General features: G+C 45.5%; 1 protein-coding gene across 1 annotated transcript; it reads right to left on the bottom strand.

Moving 5' to 3' along the window:
• Positions 1–1235: 1235 nt before the first annotated feature.
• On the bottom strand, positions 1236–24428 carry LOC129493642 (cytochrome P450 2C23-like). The gene is made up of 10 exons (XM_055300017.1): positions 24331–24428; positions 23408–23648; positions 21294–21456; positions 12331–12480; positions 11998–12158; positions 11456–11632; positions 10578–10719; positions 8007–8194; positions 3553–3694; positions 1236–3102 (listed from the first exon to the last, which is right to left on the bottom strand). The coding sequence occupies exons 2-10, from the start codon at positions 23585–23587 to the stop codon at positions 2915–2917; spliced, it is 1491 nt and encodes a 496-aa protein (XP_055155992.1). The 5' UTR covers positions 23588–23648; positions 24331–24428; the 3' UTR covers positions 1236–2914.
• Positions 24429–24600: the final 172 nt, after the last annotated feature.

The following is a 24600-nucleotide window of genomic DNA, read 5'->3' as shown; positions in this document are numbered from 1 at the left end:
GCAGCTCTGGCAGCGCCCTGGGAACCTCCCTCCCCTGCGCGGCCCTGTGCAAGGGCCCAGATGGGCAGGCAGGTGCCCGCGGCCGAGGACAGCAGAGGCTCAGGAAAGCAAGACCCCAGGCGGCCTGTGTCCCCACCTCCACAGGGCAGAGCACAGCTGGCCTGGAGGGCACGTCCACAGGGGGGCAGGGGTGCCAGGCTTCTCCATGAGGCCTTGAGGTCTCCGGCCTGAGCTTTGGGCAGACGCTCGCCAGCTGTTCACCAGGTGTTTGCCCTCATTTCTCAGATTAGGGTTGGACATTCCCAGCAGCTTCCCTGGGGCGTGACAAGAAGGCACGGCGGCCGAGCCCTGGGGTTCTCCGTGCTGCTCTGTCCTCAGTGAGCTTGGCTCCCGAGAGTGTGGGAATCACAGGCGGGGACCAGGTGTGCGGCGAGTCAGGCAGCGTGGGCGATGGGACGTGGCCTCAAAGAGCGTCTCGAGAACAAGCCTGGGACGCAATCCCTCAGTCTTGCCCTCAGCCCTATACTCTCACCCTCATCTCTGACCCCTACTTTAGCCCCTGCCCCTGAGCTCAAAATCCCGCCCTTACCTGTCATCTGCCTCTGCCTTGGCTCTGTGTATGAACCCGGCATCACTGAGCTGATGAAGACAAGCCACAGTGGTGCTGGGGACATCCAGGACGGTACGCAGAAACCGAAAGTTCTCAGATTCCCTCTGAAGGCTGAATACACTCATGTTTACAAAATTTAGGTTTCATTTTTTTTGGCCTTCCAAGTTACTAGTGTCACTGCATATACTTCATTTTTTTAATGACAACAACTTTTGACATCTCTCTTATTGCAACATGGTGTTACTAACTGCAGTCATCATTCTGTACATTATGTCCCACCAGGTATTTATTTTATGTCTGGAAGTTTGTACCTTTGACCCACTTGGACCGTTTCTTCATCAATATGCTTTTACTTTATTTTTTGAAGATTTTATTTATTTTGAGAGAGAGAGTGTGTGTGTGTACATGAGTGGGGGGAGGGCAGAGGGGGTGGGAGAAGCAGACTCCCCGCTGAGTGCAGAGCCTGACATGGGGCTCGCTCCCACGACCCTGAGGATCATGACCTGAGCTGAAACCAAGAGTCAGGTGCTTAACTGACTGAGCCACCCAGGCACCCCCCCCCCATATGCTTTTAAAGTCATAAAACAATATTTTTTTAAAAAAAAAAACACCATATTCTAGTAAATTAACTTGAACATTATCAGACTTTATTATAGGATGAAGACATTAAGTATGGGGATGTGAAAAGGATCCAGTATTAGAAAGAGCATACCAGGTACTAACCACAGGTCTCTCCTCCGCCGAGTCAACTGATGCGGATGTAAGGGTTTTCATTGCTGATGTCATGATGTTTATTTCCAGCAATTTCCCTGATTCTGTTTTTATACTTCCCATCACTCTGCTCTTCCATCTTCTCACGCATGTTTTCCACCTTCCACTAGATCTTTGAACACACTAATCATGAAGATTTTAAGGCCCTCGTCTGGGAGATCCAAAATCTCTGTCATCTGTGAACTGATCCTATTGATCTCTTCATTTCTTGATTGTGGTAGTTTTTTTCCTTGCTATTTTGTGTGTATAATTTTTAAAATTCAATGCTGAACACCATGTGGGTGCAGGAAAAACTGAGGTAAATCATAATTATCCTGGAAACCGGCATGACTGTTACTCTGTCAGGCCATTGATGTGGAAAGTTGAAACAATCCAGACAAGAGATGAGCTAAATTTGGGATTTGTTGTTATCATTACTTCTTTTATGCCAAGACTTCACATTTCTCCAAGGGAGTCATCTCACTGCCTTGGGCACGGGGCAGAGGCTGGGGTGCCGGGAGGCCTTTCTCAGCCCAGGTGTCCACACTCAGCTTTCAGCCACTTCTCCATTGTTCTTGCCTCTGTAGAGCAGCAGATGGCTGCTGACGGGTTCTGGGCTCAAGGTGAGAGGGGCAGGGGACCCTCTGTGTCCTGCTGACCCTCAGCCCTGTGCAGGCTCTCCCACCTGGGTAGGATGCTCCTGTCCCGCCCTCCTCTGCTGCCCAGCCTGCCTGGGGGGAGGGGGAGATGTCTGCCTCACATCCCCCTCAGCCTCGGGGCTTGGTTGCAGTAGAGCTTCCTACCTGTCCTCAGGGGCTCAGGACTTTGCTTCCTGTTTGTCCCCAGCAGCCCTGGTCCTTGCCTGCCCTTCCCCAACAGCTTAAGGCTTTCTTGTCCTGAGGAACAAAGGTCAGGTGGGTGGTGGTTTCTCCAGGCCCTGCAGCTCAGGCCCTCAGGCCCGTCCACATCACGGAGAGCACTGTCCCCCGGCTTTGGCCGACCCCATCTGTCCTGCAAGCTGGCGAGCGAATGAAGGCCCCTTCTCTTTCCTGTCCAAGCCCCCCAGCTCTTCCTGCCCAGACTTGGGCTCTGGCAATTCATTAACATTGGGGCAGACTTCTCCCTGTGCAGGTGACGGCTTCCTCTCCTCCCCCCTTGCAGAGTTCTGCCCCGCCTGGGATTTCAGGTAAGGCCACTTTGACCGGTGCTTTGTCCGGCTCTTTCTTGTCAGGAGGGCAACACTCTTGAGCTTTCTACAGCTTGGTGGAAGTGGAACTCATATTTTCCTAACAGCTCTCGTTCAGTGAGGGGCACTCATGCCAGCAAATATCTTCCATGTTATAAAGAGGCCTGTGGATGACGGTCACACCCAGTTAAAACCTGTCATACATAGGACTGAAGTCGTTGGCGCCAGCACTTACTTAGTATCCAGCGGGCATCTACTCTATGTGAGTTCTGATCACGTTGAGGAAATAGATCTTGCAGGGATTTTAACCAGAGATGCTGGTGGCCACGGGTAGGCCGAGACTGTTCTGCTTTCCTCTGGTTTGTCTTTTATTTCAATCTGGGTAAGAAGCAGAGCTTGAAAGACTGACGGATGCTCAAGAATCCATTACACATCGGGTCAATGTTCAGCTCCCTTTGATCAACAGCAGGCTTTAAGGTAAAATTCTGCAGAGTGGTGGTCAGGAATAAAAATACCTCCATTCGAGCAAGACCTTCTCCAAGACATGCCCGTTTTCCTGGAAGCAAAAATCATTTCATTAATTGACTTTTGTGAAGACTGACAAAGGAAAATGGAAATTTTATCGTCCAGAGTTCTTTTTGTTCTTTGCCCTCCAAAGATGGCTGGAACCTGGTCACCTGTCAGGATGACAGGACGGGAAGCCGCCCAGTGATCATCTCCAGGTACCAGAGGGAAGTGACAGAAATACCATTTTCAGAAAAGTTCATGTTGAGCTGGAGGGTGGCCTCTTTCATCATCTAGAGATTATTTTCACATGCGCACAAGAATAATTCGATTTTTACATTGTTTTTATTGTAGATGGCCATGTATTTCAGGGGCAAGTGAAAATCATTTCACAATCATTTTATTACAAACTATATTTTAAAATATACTGAATTGATTTATCTGTGATTCCATTTTAATGAATTAAATTGATAGATGGCCGGAAATGTGGAGTTTTATTTACCAATAGAGAAAGGCATGAAGAAGTCACTCTTCCGAAAGCTGCCATTTTCATCCAGAAAATGGTTCGGATCAAACCTTTGTGGGTTCGTAAACTCTTTACTGTCGTACAAAACAGAGGAGAGCAATGGGAACACAGTTGTGCCCTAAAACCAAGAAAATCTGATAGTTAACTGAGGCACTTCTTTCCAGAGAGCCCAGTGTCAATTGGTGGAAGGTGGGATGACAAGTGACGCAGATGACTCTGTGGGGAATGGCTCCATCATGACACTGGATCTGCGGCTTTCCCTGCATCTGCAGGAGGAATAGTTCAGGGACACATGACACACTGGGGGAGTCAGGTGGCAGTTGATGCTGAAGTGTCCAAGCAAATGGGTAGGACTCTGATCCAGGTCGTGAATATGAAATAGACCCTCGGGGTTCCCACCTTTGCCACCACGTAAACACAGACTCTAAGACACACATCCTTGGATCTGCCTTCACCCTCACAGGAGCTGGTTCCCAGAGCCAGCGCAAAGCTTGAAAAATGATAACAGAAAAAACTACTGAGAGAGGGAAATTTTGTGAACCTGTCTACAGCAGCGCTAAATCCAAGAAATTTTATGTCTGATACTTTTTAATGAAAAGCAGAATTGTATATTAAGGGGTTACAAACGGGAGCAAAACAATGAGGACAGAACAGAAAGAGAAGACCATTGTTGTTCATAAAGAAAATCATCGCAGCTGAGTAGATGATACTTATATTTTGCTGAGGGAAGATGTGAACATACGATGGTGCGGATTGTGTATGTAAACATGCAGTTGTAAAACACAACACTTTAGGAGGAGCCTGTGCTTGAAGAAACATGAAGTGATGAGGACAGTGTGAATTTGATGGCTATGCAAGTGAGGATGAGGTGTAGGCCTGTTTTTTGAAAAAAAAATGTAAGTCACAAAATATGCTTTCTTTTTAAGTATTGTCTTTTCTACCTTCTCTTTATTCTTTATTTTGTAAATCTCATCATCATGTTGCAATTTGCCTTTCCCGTCTCCCTGTCTCAGGCTCTGTCTCTCCTATCATATTTCTCTTTATTTCCCTGCAGTGGATCCTTGATAATCTTCCCTAGATCCGTCAGCACTTTATTTCTCACTTCAGCTGTGCATAATAGATCCATTATGCTGTTTAGTCCAACTATTATCCTTTAAAATTTAAAACAACAGCATATGTATTGAAATAACAGCTTTATTGGGATATAAGTTACATATCATAAAATTTAATCCTTTAAAGCATACAGTGCAGTGGTTTTAGCATATCCACAGTTGTGTAACCATTGCCTACTTTTAAACATTTTTTTTCACACCAAAGAAACCCCTGTACTGCATTAGTAGGCATTCCCCATTCCCTTTGACTCCCAAACCTGATAAACACTAGTCTAATATCTGGCTCAAAGGATTTCCTAATCTGGACATTTCATATAAATGGGATCATACAAAACACATCCTTTGATCTTGTTTTTCTCACTTAGCATATTATTTTTAAGGTTTACATGTGTTGTAAAATGAATTGGTACATCATTTCTTTTTATGACTGAATAATACTCCATTGTACAGACAGACTTCTTTTTAATCTATGTGTGAGTTTTGGACATTCGAGTTGTTTCCATTTTTTTGGCTGCCATAAAGAATGCTGCTGGAGACACTTGTGTACAGGATGTGTGTGTGTGCGTGCACGTGTGTGTGTGTGTGTGTATATTCACTGTTTGGTTCGTGAATTCTGCACCCTAATAGCAGTGAAACTTTTGTGTCTAAACCTAGGCATGGCATAGGACTGGGCTTTGTCCTTACCCAGAATCCTTTGCAGTGATGATTCTCCATTGTGCTTGTTGGCTTGTGAGAGGAATTTTCTGGGTCTCATAGAGCACATCGTCTTCATGCTGGGGTCAGGTCTAGCCGCTGCCCCACGTGGACCAGTACACCGTTCCTGCCCATGGGGCTCAAATCTCTGGCCCCTAGCTGCTATGATCTCTCAAAGCCTCTATCCATGTGAGTCACCCACGTTTTTACCAATACTTGGGAATAAAAATTTTTTAAGTTACCTAGAGTATTATAGACTATAATTACAGTTTTAATTTGCACTTGCTAGTTTGCTTGAATATCTTTCCATACACATATTGACTTTCTAGGTGTTCTGGTCTGTGCTTCTCTTAGTTTTATCTTTTGTTCATTTGTTCTTTGTTCTGTGTTTTATTTCCTTATGATTTGGGGAGTTCTTTACATAATTTAGAAGTTATTTATTTATAAGTTATATGCACTACAGGTATTTGTTCATGATCTTTAGCTTAGCTCTGGCCTTGTGTTGTGTTTGTTCTACAGAACATTTTCCCTTTTAATGGAATCACATTTGGCCATGCTTTTCTTCAAGATCATGCCATTTCCATTGCGTTTGAGAAGAATTTTCCTGCCCCAATATCATAAAAATATTCTCCTGTTATTATAAATGAATTAATTTACTTCTTTTTTTTTAGATTTGTTTATTTATTTATTCATGATAGACACAGAGAGAGAGGGAGAGAGAGGCAGAGGGAGAAGCAGGCTCCATGCAGGGAGCCCGCCGTGGAACTCGATCCCAGGAGTCCAGGATCAGTCCCTGGGCCAAAGGCAGGCACCAAACCACTGAGCCACCCAGGGATCCCCAATTAATTTACTTCTTGCATGAAAGTGCTCAATATTTCCAGAAATACCTTTTCTGTGGTTTGAGGTAGGGACTTCATAGGGATTTTTTTCTATGATCATTTACTGAACAGTCTTTTCTGTCCCTAATTTACAATATCCCCTCATCACACACACCTGTCTAGGTCTCTTTCTAGGCTCCCTACTCTGTTCCCTTGGGGGAATCCCCACTATTTGAAACAATCACAATATCCACTGACATTAATTTAATATTATCACTCACCTTTTAAAAATGTATATGACTTTTCTTGGCGTGTTTCCATTCTATATGAATCTAGGATCTTCTTGTTGTGTTCCATAGAAAACATAGTTCAAAGTATTATTTTTATTTTTTTTAAATTTTTATTTATTTATGATAGTCACAGAGAGAGAGGCAGAGACACAGGGAGAGGGAGAAGCAGGCTCCATGCACCGGGAGCCCGACGTGGGATTCGATCCCAGGTCTCCAGGATCACGCCCTGGGCCAAAGGCAGGCGCCAAACCTCTGCGCCACCCAGGGATCCCTAGTACAAAGTTTTATATGACTTTATAGATTACTATGGGAAAAATGTCACCTTGGTGTTATTTTTTTCTCTACTAACATATTAAGAATAACTCTATTTATTTAGGTCTTCTTTATGCCCTTCAATAGCTTGTTAATTCTCTCCACAAATGTCTTGCAGAGATCTTGTTAGATTAATTCCTATGACTTCATTTCCTATAATTTTGAGTCCATTTTAAGTGGACGTTCTTTAAATAAACATAAAATAAATTGTGTTTCACTATTGCTGATATGAAAATATGTAACCCATATTTTCTATCATATGAGTTTAAGATCATAAATTTTTATCACTAAAATATTATATTTGTTCCTAAATAAAAAAGAGTTGTGCAGCATACATTTTCTTTCCAATTCTCTTCTTGCTGCCCATGTAATTATCCCTTTATATCTTACTATTGTTTAAATCCAAATATATTCCAATTTCCATGAGAATTTCTGTTCTTAACTGATTATTTGATCTATTCCCTCACACTCTTTTGTTCTTTATCAGTCTCTCTAGAGGTTTGCTATTTTACCATTTTTCTCCCAAATCTAGATTTTATTTTTTTTCTATCATTAGTTTCTTTTTGGTACTATGACCTCATTTGTGCTCTCTTAGAGTCTGCACTGTTATTCTTTCTCTACCTTCTAATTTTAATATTCACTCATTAAACTCGAATCTGTCCTTTCTCTCTTCCAATATTCCTTTTGTCTTCCTTAGGTATATTGCACAAGCATTTCTAGTGGAGCTTTATTTAACTACTATTCAAGTGCAAACTCTATTGGAAATTGTGAAATCTCTGGAATAAAAACTGCCCAAAATATTTTTTTCTCCTACCTTTTCTTAAGATATAAAAAATTTTTTGATCATGATTACTAAAATGCCTCTTAAGAAAACAAGTAATTGGGATCCCTGGGTGGCGCAGCGGTTTGGCGCCTGCCTTTGGCCCAGGGCGTGATCCTGGAGACCTGGGATCGAATCCCACATCGGGCTCCTGGTGCATGGAGCCTGCTTCTCCCTCTGCCTGTGTCTCTGCCTCTCTCTCTATCTGTGTGACTGTCACAAATAAAAAAAAAATTAAAAAAAAAAAAGAAAACAAGTAATTTTTTGGTAAAGTTTTTACTTACACAGAGTCAGCAAATGGGGCTAATATAAACCCACTTCCCATAAAATAAAAAATCAGGCACTTAATTGTCATAATACAAGAATGTAAAGGAAGATGACTGACCTTAGGAATGTAGAACTGTCTGAACTTGGTGTCCTGAGTCACAGCATGAGGCAGATTGGAGGGGATGAGATTGATGTATCTCTGGACCTCATGCACCACGGCATCTGTGTAAGGCATCTGGGTCCTGTCGTTCATGCAGGGGACCCGGTCCCGGCCCACCACTCTGTCAATTTCCTCGTGAATTTTACCTGCATGAAACAACAGTGTCACTCGTGAGCCATCCAGATGACATCCTGAAGTGTCATCTGAAACTGGGCTACAGGGGTCCAGAAACTCAATTCTACAAATTCACAAAGGAAAGCATTCCCTTCTATAAGTCATGCTGTTTGAAACTGTGGTAGGAACATGTTTGATTTGGCTGAAATTGCCCATAATGCAGGATGTGCCCAGGACCCCCCATGAGATGATCCTGTTAGCCTGAATCCTTCACTTGTTCTTTATGAGAACTAAAAGGGCAGGGTTACAACCATTCAGTTCCACACAGATATTTGCAAGCTATAATGTGGACAATTCTGACTCCGGAAGACCATCTAAGATGTCACTAGCAACCAGTATTCTGAACATTTATGAGAAGTGGTGGGAAAGATACTTACTAAGCGTACTAGACAATCAGCTAGAAACCTGTTCCTCTCAACACTCTAGGGTAGGTTTTAATCTTGTTTTTTAAAAAACATTTTATTTACTTATTTGAAAGAGAAAGAGAGTGAGCATGGGCAGAGGGAGAAGCAGGCTCCCCGTGGAGCAGGGACCCCAACTGGGGTCATGAGCAGGTCCCCCCTGGGATCATGACCTGAGCTGAAAGCAGGCACTTCACCTACTGAGGTACCCAGGTGCCCAAATATTCTTGTTTTTAAGAGGAAACAACTACAATTCAGAGACATCAAGTGACCTCATGGAGGCTATCCTATTGTGGAGCCAGGATGGAAACCAAGGCTGTTTTACTGTAACCACACAATGCTTTTGGAACAAAACTTTCTAAGCGAAGAAAGTGTTGATTTCCTTAAAGCTCTCAAGAGACAGCTATTCTAATTTCATGAAATAGCTTCAGAGAACCACAGAAGCACTAGAGAGGGGCCCTCAGCTCTCACTTTGTGTTGCTTTGTACCAAGAGGGAGACTGAACTGAGAATGCACATTTGTCCTGAGCCACACAGCCAATGTGCGGCACATGTGCAACAGGCGTGTCACATGCCGACCCTCGTGTGTGAAATGAGGTTTGAGATTCAGAAACTAATTCCTTCCTCTTTCACTGATCAAAAAATTATTTATGTCATTTGATATCATCTTCATTGTGATTAAATATTTCAGTTTATTTATTGCCTGCTTGTATAAGGCAGTATATACAGGGGTTCCCAAGGACATATCAAAATTTGGGAATAATGATCAAAAGTTGGGCAGCCTGGGTGACTCAGTGGTTTAGCGCCCCCTTCAGCCCAGGCGTGATCCTGGAGACCTGGGATCGAGTCCCACGTCGGGCTCCCTGCATGGAACCTGCTTCTCCCTCTGCCGTCTTTGCCTCTCTCTCTGTGTGTCTCTCATGTCTCAATAAAATCTTTTTAAAATTGATCAAAAGTTATTTTAGTTATTCCAAATAATTTCTAAAAATTTATCCTAAGGCCATGATCAAAGGCATATAAAATTTTTGGTACAATGATATTTTTCAAATTATGTGTCATAGCAAAAAATATAAAACAATTGAAATTCTCACAAATAATGAATTAGTTAAATTATAGTATGCTTCAGTATGAATAATTTTTTTCACAAATATCAAGCATACAGCTTATGAGTTTTTTTTAATTTTATTCATTTATGATAGGCACACAGTGAGAGAGAGAGAGAGGCAGAGACACAGGCAGAGGGAGAAGCAGGCTCCATGCACCAGGAGCCCGACGTGGGATTCGATCCGGGGTCTCCAGGATCGCGCCCTGGGCCAAAGGCAGGCGCCAAACCGCTGCGCCACCCAGGGATCCCTTCAGTATGAATAATTACATGCTAATTTAAAATAATATTTTATAAGAATTCCTAATAATGTGTAAACAAGCCCACGATGTATTACTAAGTGAAAAAATAAGGTTCAATACAGTAAAATTCTGATTGTGAAACGTGCATGTGCACACAGAAAGAGTAAGGTTAGGAAGGAGACTGTCGGGACCCCTGGGTGGCTCAGTGGTTAAGCATTTGCCTTTGGCTCAGGGCATGATCCTGGGGTCCTGGGATGGAGTCCCACATCGGGATCCCTGTGTGGAGCCTGCTTCTCCCTCTGCCTATGTCTCTGCCTCTCTGTGTCTCTCACAAATAAATATAAAATATTTTTTTAAAAAAAGAAGGAAGGAAACTGTCCAATGCAAATATACACTTATATCTGAATGATAGAACTACTTAGTGAATTTTTAAAAATTTGTCTACATAATTTTCTGTATTTTCCAATTTTTATAGGATGCACCTGTGTTAATTAACTTTTAAATCAGGGAAAGCTAGTACATGAAAAAATTACATGGAAGAAATAACTGAAGAGTTGGGATGACATCTTCTTCCCCGTGTTTCCCCCTCCCCAGCCCAAATGCTCACTCACCCTCCACCTCAGGGTGCTTCAGCAGGATCAGCAGCGCCAGCCGCAGGGTGTTTGTGACTGTCTCAGTGCCAGCACTGAACAGATTAAAGCCAACAGCTACTAGGTTCTCCAAGTTAAATTCAGAATATGGATTGTGTTTTTCCTGTAGATAATGGAGTGATCAGTACATGATTTCATAAGTTCACTACTACTAGGTACAGACAGATGCAGATTAGAAATGGTAATAAGCCCTTAGGAAGTTGAATATTTACTGTGTATACGAATGGTTATTTTTATGCCTTTTTTTTGCCAAGTGATTTTCATTTGATACGTAATTTGTAATCGGCAAAGAAATTATTTCTAAAATTTTGCATAGTGGAAAATATATCTTAGGATGTTTCCCTTTTGACAGCCTTGAAGGTAAAAATAACAGGACCTGCTTGTGTATAAACACATGCACATGACACACCTGTTCGTGTGCATGGACTCACACACAGATAGACAAGCATACTCGCAGTATCCCCCAAGGCACTTATCATCTGTCCAGGTGGGCTCTGTCCAGGCATTAGAATAAGGTGACCTGAGCCCCCTAAGTAGTGATGGCAGCAACTGTCACTCTGCATATCAGCCAGTTTGCCCACAGTTGTAGGATCAGCCAGTGAGCTCCTCAGGGCAAACAGTGGCACTTGGGCCACTTTGCCAACAGGTGCACATACTCAGCCATCCATCAGTTAATGAGGGATGGGTATGCGCTCCACATGTGAGAAAGAAGGTTGGAAAACACACAGCAGAGGCCCAGGGGCTTCCAGACAGGGATTGGTTGGCAGGCCTGGACCTGAGTGCCTGGAACCCAGAAGAACACATCTGTGCTCCAAGGGCCACACAGCCGCCACACGTACCTCCTCCATCCTGTCGAGGAAGCAGTCAGTGTAGTCCCGGGGCTGCTCAGGCTTCAGAGTCTCTTGATGCTGTGCCACTCTCTCCAAAATGAAATTTTTTATATTCTGAATGTTTTTAAAAAATTTCTGGTGTCTCCCAGGAAGATAGTGAATGAATGATGGCCACAAATTGTAGAGCTGTAAGGAAAAGCCACATCCCCATTCCATCACCAGGAATCAAACACCAAAAGAGGGTTGTGTGGTCTTGAAGCATCTGTTCCAGGGGACCCTACCCTCTGCAGCCCCTTCTCGTTTCTGGGTGCAGGATCTCAGGGTGGGCTCCTGCCTGCATTAGCAAGAGCCAGGGAAGCTTGAGGGCATCTCAGAAGAGACATACTGGGACAGGAAAGCCTGCCTGACCCTCATGGGCCCTCAGCTGTGTTCTGTCTCCCCATGCACACCCTGCACTGCTGCCTCCCTGCTGCCCAGGCTGGGACTCTGCACTCTGCTCACCCCTGGGACCAACGGCAGGCAATCCCACAACCAGGGATCATTGACTTCACCTGTGTCCAGAAAGAGCTTGCTATGGAAATGTTTTCATTCAGCAACATAATCAGCTGCTGCAATTCCTTGTCTTGGTAGTCAAAGCGCTCATTAAAGAGGATGGAGAAGATCATGTTGCAAGGAGCACAAGCAAAGATGAAGGTAGGGTCTACGGGCTGAGCTGATAAGAGGGAAGATTACAAACATCAAGGAAAACTTTCATGAATGGTCTACACTTTCCAAATAGAAAACAGGGAAGGTGGTCCCAGCGGTGTAGTGCTGGGCTCAGGGAAGCAAGGGGAGGTGGCCCTAACTCCCCCCAGATATCTGGCTGGCGGTGCATGCTGACCAACCCTGTGTGTGTGAGAAGGCCTGCATCAGGTGCTGGGCTTCCTCCTGGATGCGGTCCTCAATGCTCCTCTTCCCCATCCCAAAGTTCCGCAGGGTCATGAGGGTAAACCGACGCATTTGCTTCCACCGCTCACCATGGCTGAACACAATTCCTGAGGAAAGAACCAAGGACAGGAGTCTGGTCACCAGAGGGCAGGCAGAGGGGCCCTGGCACATCATGGACACTTGATACTATGGGGCTTCCTTGAGAACTTTCAGAGGACCAGAGCATCATCAACTTTTCCTTTTCTACCCCAGGCTGATGCTAGAAAGTAGATTTTTTTAGAGTCCACAGAATGTCAGTTCTTCCTGGAGGCAGCTCATCTGAAGGGCTTTACTCTCAGATTCATCCCAGTTTGGCTCTTGTCAAAAACCCAGTTGTCTGCTTCTCTCCCTTTGTCCTATAGGAAAGTGCCTCATCCAGCTGTACAAATCTGAAGTCAGTTCTGTCACAGGATTGTCAGGAAATACCAGCATGAGAGGACGTGAGCTCACACTAGCTACCCATATCCATCAATGGGGGCAACAAAGATATTTCTGATAATTCCAGGAATTCTAATTAACGTCTTAGACCAATTCAATAGGATCTTGGCACTATGACCAAAACAATAAGTAGTAAAAAGAGGCAGCCAGGACAGAAGAGAGTTTGTAAGAATTAAAAACTTACAGCATCTTATCTTCTTCTGACAGTGATGGGCCAGGTGATTCTAATCAATCCCTTCTGCTGAGATGAGATAGAGGTGCTACATAAACATATGTATGGTTCATAAGGACCAGTAGGAAAGCAGCGCAGAGCCAACAAGGGAATGAGGAACTGTGGGGGGTTGCTTTCCAATAGAAGCACAAGTGAGAGACAAAAACCAAGCAGAGCTGTTGAACACTGGGAAGGTCCTAGAAGCAAGAGTCAAGCCTGCCAAGGAGAGCATCTTCGGTAAACGTCTGGGGCTGCACCCAGGAGTGAGGTTGACCTGGAGATAGATCAACCCAATAGGTCCACAGCCCGGCTTGAAGCCACCTGCTGGTGCAGGGCTAGGGTGCCCCTGGTGCTGCTGCCCTACCTGCTTCAAGGAAGCAGTAAATCTTCTCTGTACAAAGATGCCATTACTCAAGCCTGAAATTATCCCTGCAATTTTTAAGATAAGTTGTCTGGAACCTAATACAAAATTAGTAGGCATCCCAATAGATGAGCACAGCCACGAAAGTACGGGTCACAGAGACCGGCTGGAACTCCCATCTGGTGGCAAAATCAGAGACGTTATTAACTCTGAGTAGGTCAGTGTTAAAAACACGATTAAGAATTTGTTAGAGATTGAAAACAAATCATAGAACCTCAAGTTTTCAAACTGAAAAATAGAATAACTAAAGTTAATACTCACATTTACACACAACCGAAGAGAGAACTTGTGAGCTGGAAACTTAGAAGAAAACAGTTCAAACAACAGAAGTTAAAGATACTGAAAATCCTGAAAGAATTTAAGAAAGTTTTCAGATAACATGTATGATTGGTGAGTAGCAGGGAAAGAAAAGAATATTATGGAAGAGGGATCCCTGGGTGGCGCAGCGGTTTGGCGCCTGCCTTTGGCCCAGGGCGCGATCCTGGAGATCCGGGATCGAATCCCACGTCGGGCTCCCGGTGCATGGAGCTTGCTTGTGTCTCTGCCTCTCTCTCTCTCTCTCTCTCTCTCTCTCTGACTATCATAAATAAAAAAAATTAAAAAAAATTAAAAAAAAAAGAATATTATGGAAGAAATGCTTGTCTGTATGATGACAGAAGTTTCTCAAACTAACACACGTACTTTAAAAATGCAGAAACCGGGAGGAGGCAAGATGGCAGAGAGTAGGGGTCCTTGTTTCATCTGGTCTGTTTAGCTAGATAACTATCAAACCATCCTGAACACCTATGGATTCAACCTGAGATGTAAAGGAAGAATGGCTGGAACTCTACAAATGGAAAAGTGGTCACTTTTTGCAAAGTAGAGCGCGGAGAAGAGAGACGGAGGGGACATATGGGAAGATAAATGATGGGGGAGGGAGTCTGTGTAAGCTGGCTGCAGGATAGAGCAGCTGATAGAGACCTGGAGCTCAAAATCAGGACCTTTAGACATCTGCTCCTGTGAGACAATTCCTTGCCTGAAAGGTGCTCAGTGGTGAAGTGGGGCAGAATCACAGCAGAGATGGTAGGGTCTCAAGAGGGAACCCCAGGAAGGACAGAGGTTCATGAGTCAGCAGAGTTCCCCAGCATTGGAGCAGGAAGTGGGTTGAGGTCAACTCAGTTTGCCATAAACTAAGAACTAAGGCCAGATTGGAGGACCACTGTTCATGTTGGGTCCCTGCAAAGGCCTGGAATGAAGCAAACCTCAGCCTTCTTCTGGGAGAGACAACTATGCACTCTACCAGGCAAACGCCATCTGTGCCAGGGCCCAGTGACGGACAGAAATGGGGCAACCCTCTGCTTCCTCAGGGAGAGACTGAGTTGTGCACATATAAGCTGCTGAAAGCTTTCCCTGCCCGGGCCACAAAAGAAAGAACCAGAGGTAATACTCTCTGTCACAGATCTAAAGGATATGGATTTAAGTAAAATGTCAGAGATGGAATTCAGGATAACAATTAGAAAGTTACTAGTTGGGCTTGAAAAAAGCATAAAGACTCTAGAGAATATCCTAGTGCAGAAATGAGATCTAATCAAGCCAAAATTATAAATACTCTAACTGAAATGCAATCTAAACTGAATGCTCTAACAGTTAGGGAGAGTGAGGAAGAAGAGAAAGCAACATAGAAGACAAGTTGATAGAAAAGAAAGAAACCAAGGAAAAGAGAGAAAAACAACCAAATAGCTCATGAGGAGAGCCTCTGAGAGATAAGTGGTGCCAAAGAAAAAGAACATCAGATTTATTGGAATGGAGAGAGAGAGAGAGAGAGAGAGAGAGAGAGAGAGAGAGAGAGAGAGAAAGTATATTTGAGTAAATCATAGCTGAGAACTTCTCTAATCTGGGGAAGAAAACTGGCATTCATATCCAAGACATAGAGAGGACCCCTCCCAAAATCAACAAAAATAGATCAACACCCTGGGATCTAATAATGAAAACTTCAGAGGTAAAGAGAAAATCCTGAAAGCAGCTCAAGATAAGATATTCCTAACATACAGAGGGAGAAATATTAGATTGGCAGCAGACGTCTCCACAGAGACCAGGCAGACCAGAAAGGGCTGGCGTGATATATTCAGGGTCCTAAAAGAGAAAAACATGCAGCCAAGAATACTTCATCCAGCAAGGCTATCATTCAGAATAGAAGGAGAGATAAAGAACTTCCAGGATAGACAGAAACCGAAAGAACATGTGACCACCAAATCCACTCTGCAAGAAATATTAAGGGGGACCCTGTAAGGGAAGTGAAAGCCTAAGAGTGATATGGACCAGAAAGAAACAGACAATCTGCATAAACAGGGACATTACAAGTAATACAATGGCTCTAAATTCATATCTTTCAATAGTTACTCTGAATGTAAATGGCTAATTCTCCAATTAAAAGAAACAGGGTATCAGATTGGATTTTAAAAGCAAGATCCATCCATATGCTGTATACTAGAGACTCATTTTAGACCTAATGAGACCTTCAGACTGAAAATAAGGGGGTGGAGAACCATTTGCCATGCAAGTGGACCTCAAAAGAAAGCTAGGGTAGCAATCCTCACTTCAGATAAATTGTATTTCAAACCAAAGACTATAGTAAGAGATGAAGAAGAACGCTATATCATTTTAAAGGGTCTATCCAATAAAAATATAATATCTAACAATTATAAATATAGGAGCAGGCAATTATATCAACCAATTAATATCCAAAGTAAAGAAACATATAGATAATAATACATTGACAGTAGGGGACTTCAGCACCCCACTCACAGCAATGGACAGATCATCAGCAGAAGAGCAAGAAGAAACAGGGGCTTTGAATGACACACTGGGCCAGATGGACTTCACAGATATATACAGAACATTCTACCCTAAAGCAACAGAATACATAATCTTCTCAACAGAACATATAACTTTCTCCAGAATAGATTTACCGGGTTACAGATCAGGTCTCAACTGGTACCAAAAGATTGGGATTATTCCTTGCATATTTTCAGGCCACAACGCTTTGAAACTTGAAATCAATCATAAGAAATTTGGAAGAAACTCAAACACTTGGACGTTAAAGAGCATCCTAGTGAATGAATGGGTCAATCAGAAGAACAGTAAAACAGATCAAACAGAAATTAGGAGCTGGTTCTTTAAAAGAATTAATAAGATAAATAAACCCCTGCCCAGACTTATCAAAAATAAAAGAGAAAGGACTTAAATTAATAAAATCTTGAATGAAATAGGAGAGCTCATGATCAACACCAAGGAAATACAAATAATTTTAAGAACATATTATGAAAAAACATATTATGAGCAACTACATGCCAACAAATTAAGCAAATGGGAAAAATAGATACATTCCTGGAAACTTATAAATTATCAAAACTGAAACAGGAAATAATATAAAACCTGAACAGACCAATAACCCGCAAGGAAATTGAAGCAGTCATCAAAAACCTCCCCACCCAAAAAAAAAAAAAAAAACTTCCAAAAAACAAGAGTCCATGGCTAGTTGGCTTCCCAGAGGAACTCTACCAAACCTTTCAAGAATTAATAATACTTATTCTATTGAATCTGTTTCAAAAAATACAAGTGGAAGGAAAACTTCCAAACTTGTTCTATGAGGCCAGCAATACCTTGATCCCCAAAACAGATGAAGACCCCATCAAAAAGAAGAATTACAGACCAATATCCCTGATGAACATAAATGTCAAAATACTAACCAAAATACCATTAATAGTTTCCAACAGTACAATAAGATTATTATTCACCATGACCAAATGGGATTTATCCCTGGGATGCAAGGCTGGTTCAACATTCACAAATCAATAACATGATAGAACATTAATAAAAGAAAAGCCAAGTACCATATGATCCTCTTGATTGATGCAGAAAAATCATTTGACAATAGACACCATCTTTTCTTGATTAAAACTCTTCAAAGAGTAGGGATAGACGGAACATACCTTAATATCATAAAAACCATCTACAAAAACCCCACAGGGAATATCATGCTCAATGAGGGAAAAACAGAGCTTTTCCTCTAAGGTCAGTAACACAACAGGGATGTCCACTCTCACCACTGCTATTCAACATAGTACTAGAAGTCCTAGCCTCAGCAATCAGACAGCGAAAAGGAAAAAAAGGCATTCAAATTGGTGAAGAAGAAGTCAAACTCTCACTCTTTGCGGATGACAGGTTATTGTATATGGAAAATCCAAAATACTCCACCCTAAAATTGCTAGAACTCATATAGGAATTCAGCAATGTGGCAGGATACAAAGTCAATGCACGGAAATCAGTGGCATATCTACACACTAACAATGAGGCTGAAGAAAGAGAAATTAAGGAACTGATCCCATTTACAATTGCACCCAAAAGCATAAGATACCTAGCAATAAACCTAACCAAAGACATAAAGGATCTGTACTCTAAAAATTACAGAACACTGAAATAAATTGAGGAAGACATAAAGAGATGGGAAAACATTCCACGCTCATGGGTTGGAAGAACAAATATTGTGAAAATGTCATGCTACCCAGAGCAATCTACACAATCAATGCAACCCCTATCAAAATACCATGGACTTTCTTCACAGAGTTGGAACAAATAATCCTGAGATTTGCATGGAACCAGAAAAGACCCCAAATAGCCAGGGGAATGTTGTGGGGAGGAACAGCCAAAGCTGGGGGCATCGCAATGCCTGACTTCAAGCTATATTACAAAGCTGTGATCATCAAAACAGCGTGGCACTGGTACAAAACAGACACATAGATGAATGGAACAGAATAGAGAACCCAGACATAGGCCTTCACGTCTATGGTCAACTAATATTCCACAAAGCCGGAAAGACCATCCACTGGAAAAAAGACAGTCTCTTCAAGAAATGGTGCTGGGAAAATTGGAGAGTCACATGCAGAAGAATGAAACTGGACCATTCTCTTACACCAGACACAAAGATAAACTCAAAATGGTTGAAATGTCTAAATGTGAGACAGTAATCCATCAAAATCTTAGGGGATAACATAGGCAGCAACCTTTTTGACCTCGGCTGCAGCAACTTCTACAAGACACATCTCTAAAGGCAAGGGAAACAAAGGCAAAAATGAACTATTGTGACTTAATCAAGATAAAAAAAAAAACTTCTGCACAGCAAAAGGTTGACAAAACTAAAAGGCAACCTACAGAATGGAAGAAGATATTTGGAAATGACACATCAGATAAAAGGCTGGTATCCAAGATCTATAAAAGAACTTCTTAAACTCAACATCCAAGACACAAACAATCCAGTCAGTAATGGGCAGAAGACGTGAACAGCCATTTCTCCAGAGAAGACCCTCACATGGCCCCCAAGCACATGAGAACATGCTCCGCATCCCTGGCCATCAGGGAAATACAGATCAAACACACACTGAGATCCCACCTCACCCCAGTGAGAATGGGGAAAATTAACAAGACAGGAAACCACACATGTTGGAGAGGATGTGGAGGAAGGGGACCCTCCTGCACTATTGGTGGGAATGTGACCTGGTGCAGCCACGCTGGAAAACTGTGTGGAGGTTCCTCAAAGAGGTAAAAATAGACCTGCCCTATGACCCGGCAATTGCACTGCTGGGGATTTACCCCAAAGATACTGATGTAATGAAACGCTGGGACACCTGCACCCCAGAGTTCACAGCAGCAGTTTCCACAGTAGCCACACTGCGGGAGGAGCCTCGGTGTCCTTCAAAGATGATGGATAGAGACGATGCGGTCTATATACACAATAGAATATTATTCAACCATCAGGAAGGATGAAATCTAACCATTTACATCATCGTGGATGGAACTGGAGGGTATTATGCTGAGTGAAATAAGTCAATCAGAGAAGGACAATTATATGGTTTCACTCATATGTGGGATTTAAGAAAGAAAACAGAGGATCATAGGGGAAAGGAGGGAAAACTGAATGGGAAAATCAGAGAGGAAGGCAAACCATGAGAGACTCTTGACTTTGGGAAAAAACTGAGGTTTCTCTGGAGGGGCTGGGGTGGGGGGAATGGGGTACCTGGGTGACCGGCATCAAGGAGGGCACATGATGTTAGATAACAGGGTGTTATACGAAACTGATGAATTACTGAACACTACATCTGAAAATAATGATGTACTATATGTCAGGAAATTGTATTTAAATTGTAAAAATGCAGAAAGGATACATACAAACAAAACCATCCAAGGGGGATAAATACACACCATGCTCTAAAGGATGACACTATGAACCATAATTTTGCACAAAAATAATAGACACCAGATACAAGGAATGGCATCTTTAAAAGAATGAGAAGAAATCGCCACTAACCAAAATTCTGATTCAGTTGAAACCTCTTTCAAAAATGAAGATAAAATTAAGGCAGGTTGAGGCAAATGTAATCAGAAAGAATTTGTCATGGAAGACTGCAGTAAATAAATATTAAAGGATGTATTTTAGGCAGAAGTAACTTGATTCCAATAGTTCATAGGACCCTTGTTGTTCGTTTTTTAGAAACAGATCCAGGAATAAAATGACTCGCCGTAGCTGGTGTAGTTTTTGCCTAAGTAGATACAGACCCACGACAGCAGGAGACGTGTTCAGGTGTGTTCCCAGCAGCAGCATGGGCCATGACCCCCAACCCAATGTCCACTAACAGCGGAAAAGATAAATGATGTCCAAACGGTGGAGCGCCGCACAGCGACAGAGCTGGCCTGAGCACGGCAACCACCACATGCAGGCAGCGCAGAAGCACACTTCCGAAGGGAAGAGGCCGGATCCTACAGAGTAACTACTGTATATGCCATGTCTATACAGCTCTAAAGTAGGAAAATTGAACTATGGTGTTCAGTGTCAGGGTATGTGCTAACTGGGGAAAGGTGGAGTAATGTGTTCGGGGGGAAGGCAAGCGGGGACTCCATGGTCTGGGGCGTTCGCTCCTTCATCTGAGTGGTGGCTGCACAGGTGGGCCACACAGGTGGGCCGCACAGGTGCCCACTGAACTATACGATTGCGACTTTGTACTAACCCCAGGAAAGGTGGTAACAACTGTTATATTAAATGGTTCAAGCACTCTCCAAGTAACAGACACAAGGCTTAAGACTAAGCTAGTGACCCGAGGGAGGGCAAGGAAATCTTTCCTACTACAGAAATAGGGACAGCAGGGGGGCGGGAGGGTCACTGGCACCCCCAGCCTTGGACGCAAAAGACGGTATCCATTCCAGATCTTCTGCTCACCAGCCACCAGTCAGCCATGAAGGCACGAGGACACCCCTGGGTATGAGGACTCAGAAAACACCCCCACGCCCCCTCGCTCATTCTAGGACGGTGCCTCACAAAGCACAAAGGGAGAACCGAGACGGGCCTCTGCTCCCTGCGCTCTTGCTCACTGCAGAGCCTTTCCTGGCCAACCCTCCCGTCCACAGAAAATCTAGCACGGTGCCTGCCATCCCCTGGCACAGCAACTCTGCAAGCAATTAGACATTTCAGTCCTTGTGAAGATGAAGACCTGTCGCTCACACTTGCAGTAACTGGCACGAATCACTGTGTGATGCTCTACCATCCTACGGCCCCCACCCCTTCAAAAAGCCACATATTCTGGAACAAGAGATGGAGGGGAATGGAAAGGGGGGAAGGGTACGTGGGTGGCATGGGCTGGGCAGAGCTGTGATGGAGTAACTGGGGTACCTGCCACACCCCCCAGCACCCCAGCCCCGGGAAGGGCTGTGAACCACAGCATCGGGCAGATCTGAGGCCCAGAGGGAAAGGGGGCTGGCCCGCGCTCTGGTTGGAGACATACCATATCCTCTGAGGGCATTATCCATGATGGGGAACTTCCCTCTGCCTCCAAAGTTGACCGCCTGGCCGCACAGGGCTTCCTTCAGAGCCTGGTATCCATGCAGCACGACGACCGGATGGGGGCCCAGGCGCAGTGAGTACACAGGGCCGTACTGCTCAGCCAGCTGGGGAGAGTGGCAAAGCACACCTGAGCAACTGGCCCGGCTCCTAGCTGCGCAGGCCCAGGTAGAAGAGAAGCAGCCCCGATGCGTGGCCAGCACCCTCCCCTAGTGAACCCCGGCCAAGACTCGGGGCTGCAGGCCTGGGGGTGGGGTGAGTCATACTCCGGCCTCTTGAGCTTTTCTGCCTTTGCCCTAATCCCTTCCATTACTGGAGGGAACAAACCACTTACTAAGCATTGGACAAATCCTAGGAACTACACGGTGTCTCGACTGGGAAAAGACAGGGCCCAGCGGGAAAATTACTGTCTTTGATACGCTTTCTAGTGGGTGAGATGTGATGGTCAAGTCTGGACTATGCTAGCATGCAGACACGCAGAGGGAGACACCAGTGAGGCCGGGGCGTGGTTCATCCTTGAGAGGCCACTGGGGAACGTCTCCTTGGAAGGCAGCGCTGTCACCACCAAGAAAGAAGGGAATGGCAGCCAGGTGGGGATCTGCAAGAACAGTATGTCCTGCAGAGGGATCCGGGAAGCCCTGAGGATCGCGGGTGCCTGGGGTGGGAAGGATTGAGGAGGCCAGTGGCCACAGAGGGCAGCAGAGGGCAGGAGGGTGTGCAAGGTGGGGCGGGGGGTTCGAGGGCGGAAGGGTAGGTGGGGGGAGTGGAAGGGCCAGGTCCTATGAGGGGCATGAGCTGCTGAAGGGGGTGGGCCACCTCCTCCAGGGCCTCCCTGCCTGGAGTGCGAACGGAATGGAAGGAGGCCATCTGTGGGCAGGACGCTGTTGAATTGATCCAGGTAGAAAGAGAACGCTGGGTTCCCCGTGCCTTCCCAAGGTAGAGAGAGGGGTTTGTTGGTGGCTGGGATGTGGTAGGAGGGGGGAGTCGGGGTGACTGAGAATACAAGCACCCCTTCCAGACACGGAAGGCAGGAGAGGCGGCAGGGGCAGAGGTGCAGCTTCGTGCCGGTCAGCGCAGTGCCCGTGAGTTCTGTGGTGCGAGGGCTGAGAGCTCTGGGCTGCAGGACAGTCTGTCCGAGAGCTGGGTTTTCTCAGAGAGATGGGCATGACAATGACATGGCGGTGGGAAGGGACGCTGCTGGAGGGTTGAAGAAATAGGAGCAGGCAGCAAAGAGTCGCTTAGGAGAGTGGGCGGAGGGGAGGAGCGGACATCCCGGGGCTGTGGGCAGCATGAAGGGGCTCCGAGAGCTTAGGGACCCATGAGTAGGGCCACCTGAGTCCTCCCGAGCCTGGGCCCACAGAGGCGCAGACTCTGAGCAGGGAGAGGGGACCACAGCTGATGCCAGGGAGAGAAGCACATGACTAGGCATGGAATGCCAGCCGGGCTAGGACAAGAAGGTGCCCACGTGGGCATTGGGGAAAGTGGAGACGAAGGACTCCATGAGGGCCCTGCAGAAGCTTCTAGACGCAGTCTAGGACACACCCACCCACCTCTGTGTCCCTCACTCAAGTCAGAATCCACTGCTGTCTGAGGATCCTGATTCCCCAACAGCCCTCCTAGCCTTTCCTGAGTGGATGCCCGTGATCCTGGCATCTGAGACTACACGGCACTGGGCTGACACAGGGCAGGGCAGTGGGACCAACGTGCTGGCAGGTCACGATGGTGCGATCCCAAGGTACAGCTGGAAAGCCAGATGGATGGGGGCACATTGAGTCACAACGATGGGGTACAGACTGGGCAATGACCGCGCTGTGCCGCGGACACGCTCCTCACTCAACAGGCGCTGCGTATGTTATGGTCACATGTCAGCCAGAGTCCAGCTGGAAGGACCTTCTCTAGGGAGAGACCTGTCGGGGGGCCTCAGAGGCCATTACTTAAAATGGAGCCATTCTTGAGGGGTCACCATTCCTGCTCTCCTCAAAAGGATGGAACGAACAGGAAGTAGGAAGGAATCAACACCCGCCCCGGTGTTAGCTGGCCATACCTGAGAGGCCTTACCCTGGAGAGAGAGGTGGGCAGGTCCCAGAGGTTCACCTGCAGGATGTTCCCAATGATGGGAAGAGGAGGCGGGCCCGGTGGGAGCAAACGCCCGTGAGTGCCTCCTCTTCTCCACACAAAGATGAACAGCAGGAAAGCCACACAAGCCACCAGGAGGGTGGGCAGACAGAGCAGAGCCATGTCACCGCCCCGTGTGGGCCGTGGGGCTGGCACTCGGACTGTCAGCCACTCGTGGTGTCAGCTGTTGAAGACAGTGTGTTGTGATTGCAAACCAAGTGTACAGGAGCCCCACACACTCCCTTGAGCCTGTTTAGAAATGTGACGGGTTTGGCATCTTTGAAGTCACTTAGTTCAGAGTCTATACTGTCCCCAGCAGGGTTCCCCTTGTCCCTTTGTTTCCCGCCCCCACCACAACCTAGTCGTCAGTTTGGCTCTTCTCCCAGGATAGGAAGGGAGAATTTGGGCGTCTCTTGCTCCAGCATATACAGAGCTGGCGGTGGAAGAGGGTCTTTAACCAGATCCCTTTGCCCCCTCCTCTTCCCAACCACCTCTCATCCCATCTTCTCCCTCCTGGGCATTGGTGGTGTCCCCGCATGTGACACCTCCTCCCTTCCCACTGCATCACCCCTTCCCTGTTCAGTCCATTTAGGACAAAGCCGTCAGAATCTCCCTGAAAGACATAGATCAGGCAGGTCATTCACCCGCTGAGAAACCCTCAGTGGGTCCCCGGGATTTACCTAAGGGTAAAGCCTAAAAGCCTTAGAAAGACCTCCGAGACCCCCTAGGTTGCGGCCTTGCCTTCTGCCCTGTGGGGACTCCGAGCGCCCAGCTCCAGGAACAGCCCCCAGTGTGGCCTCTGGGCATCTCCCCTGCCCTTCCCTCGGCCTGCGATGATGCCCCTCCTGCCTCTTCTGGGGACTCACCTGCACCTTCAGCCCAAGCCTCTCCTCACGCTCACCACACAGACCTCCTCTCATGTCTTAGGTGGTGATTGTACATTAACTTCGATGACTTGCTGTATTTGGACAGAAACCATGGAATTGAGGACAGTGAGCGAACTGTCCACTTACCCTTGGCCCCTGGGATGGGGTCCAGCTGCCCACACCTCCACTAGGCAGGTGCGTTTCATAACCGTCCCGGCGTCCTCCATCTCAGGCACCTTCCACACTTGCCTGACTATTCCTTCTCTCCAT

The sequence above is a fragment of the Nyctereutes procyonoides genome, unplaced genomic scaffold (assembly GCF_905146905.1).
Source record: "Nyctereutes procyonoides isolate TBG_1078 unplaced genomic scaffold, NYPRO_anot_genome, whole genome shotgun sequence".
Taxonomy (NCBI): Eukaryota; Metazoa; Chordata; class Mammalia; order Carnivora; family Canidae; genus Nyctereutes; species Nyctereutes procyonoides.
Note: the sequence above shows the minus strand (reverse complement) of the source record. Positions and strands in the feature narration are given on the sequence as shown.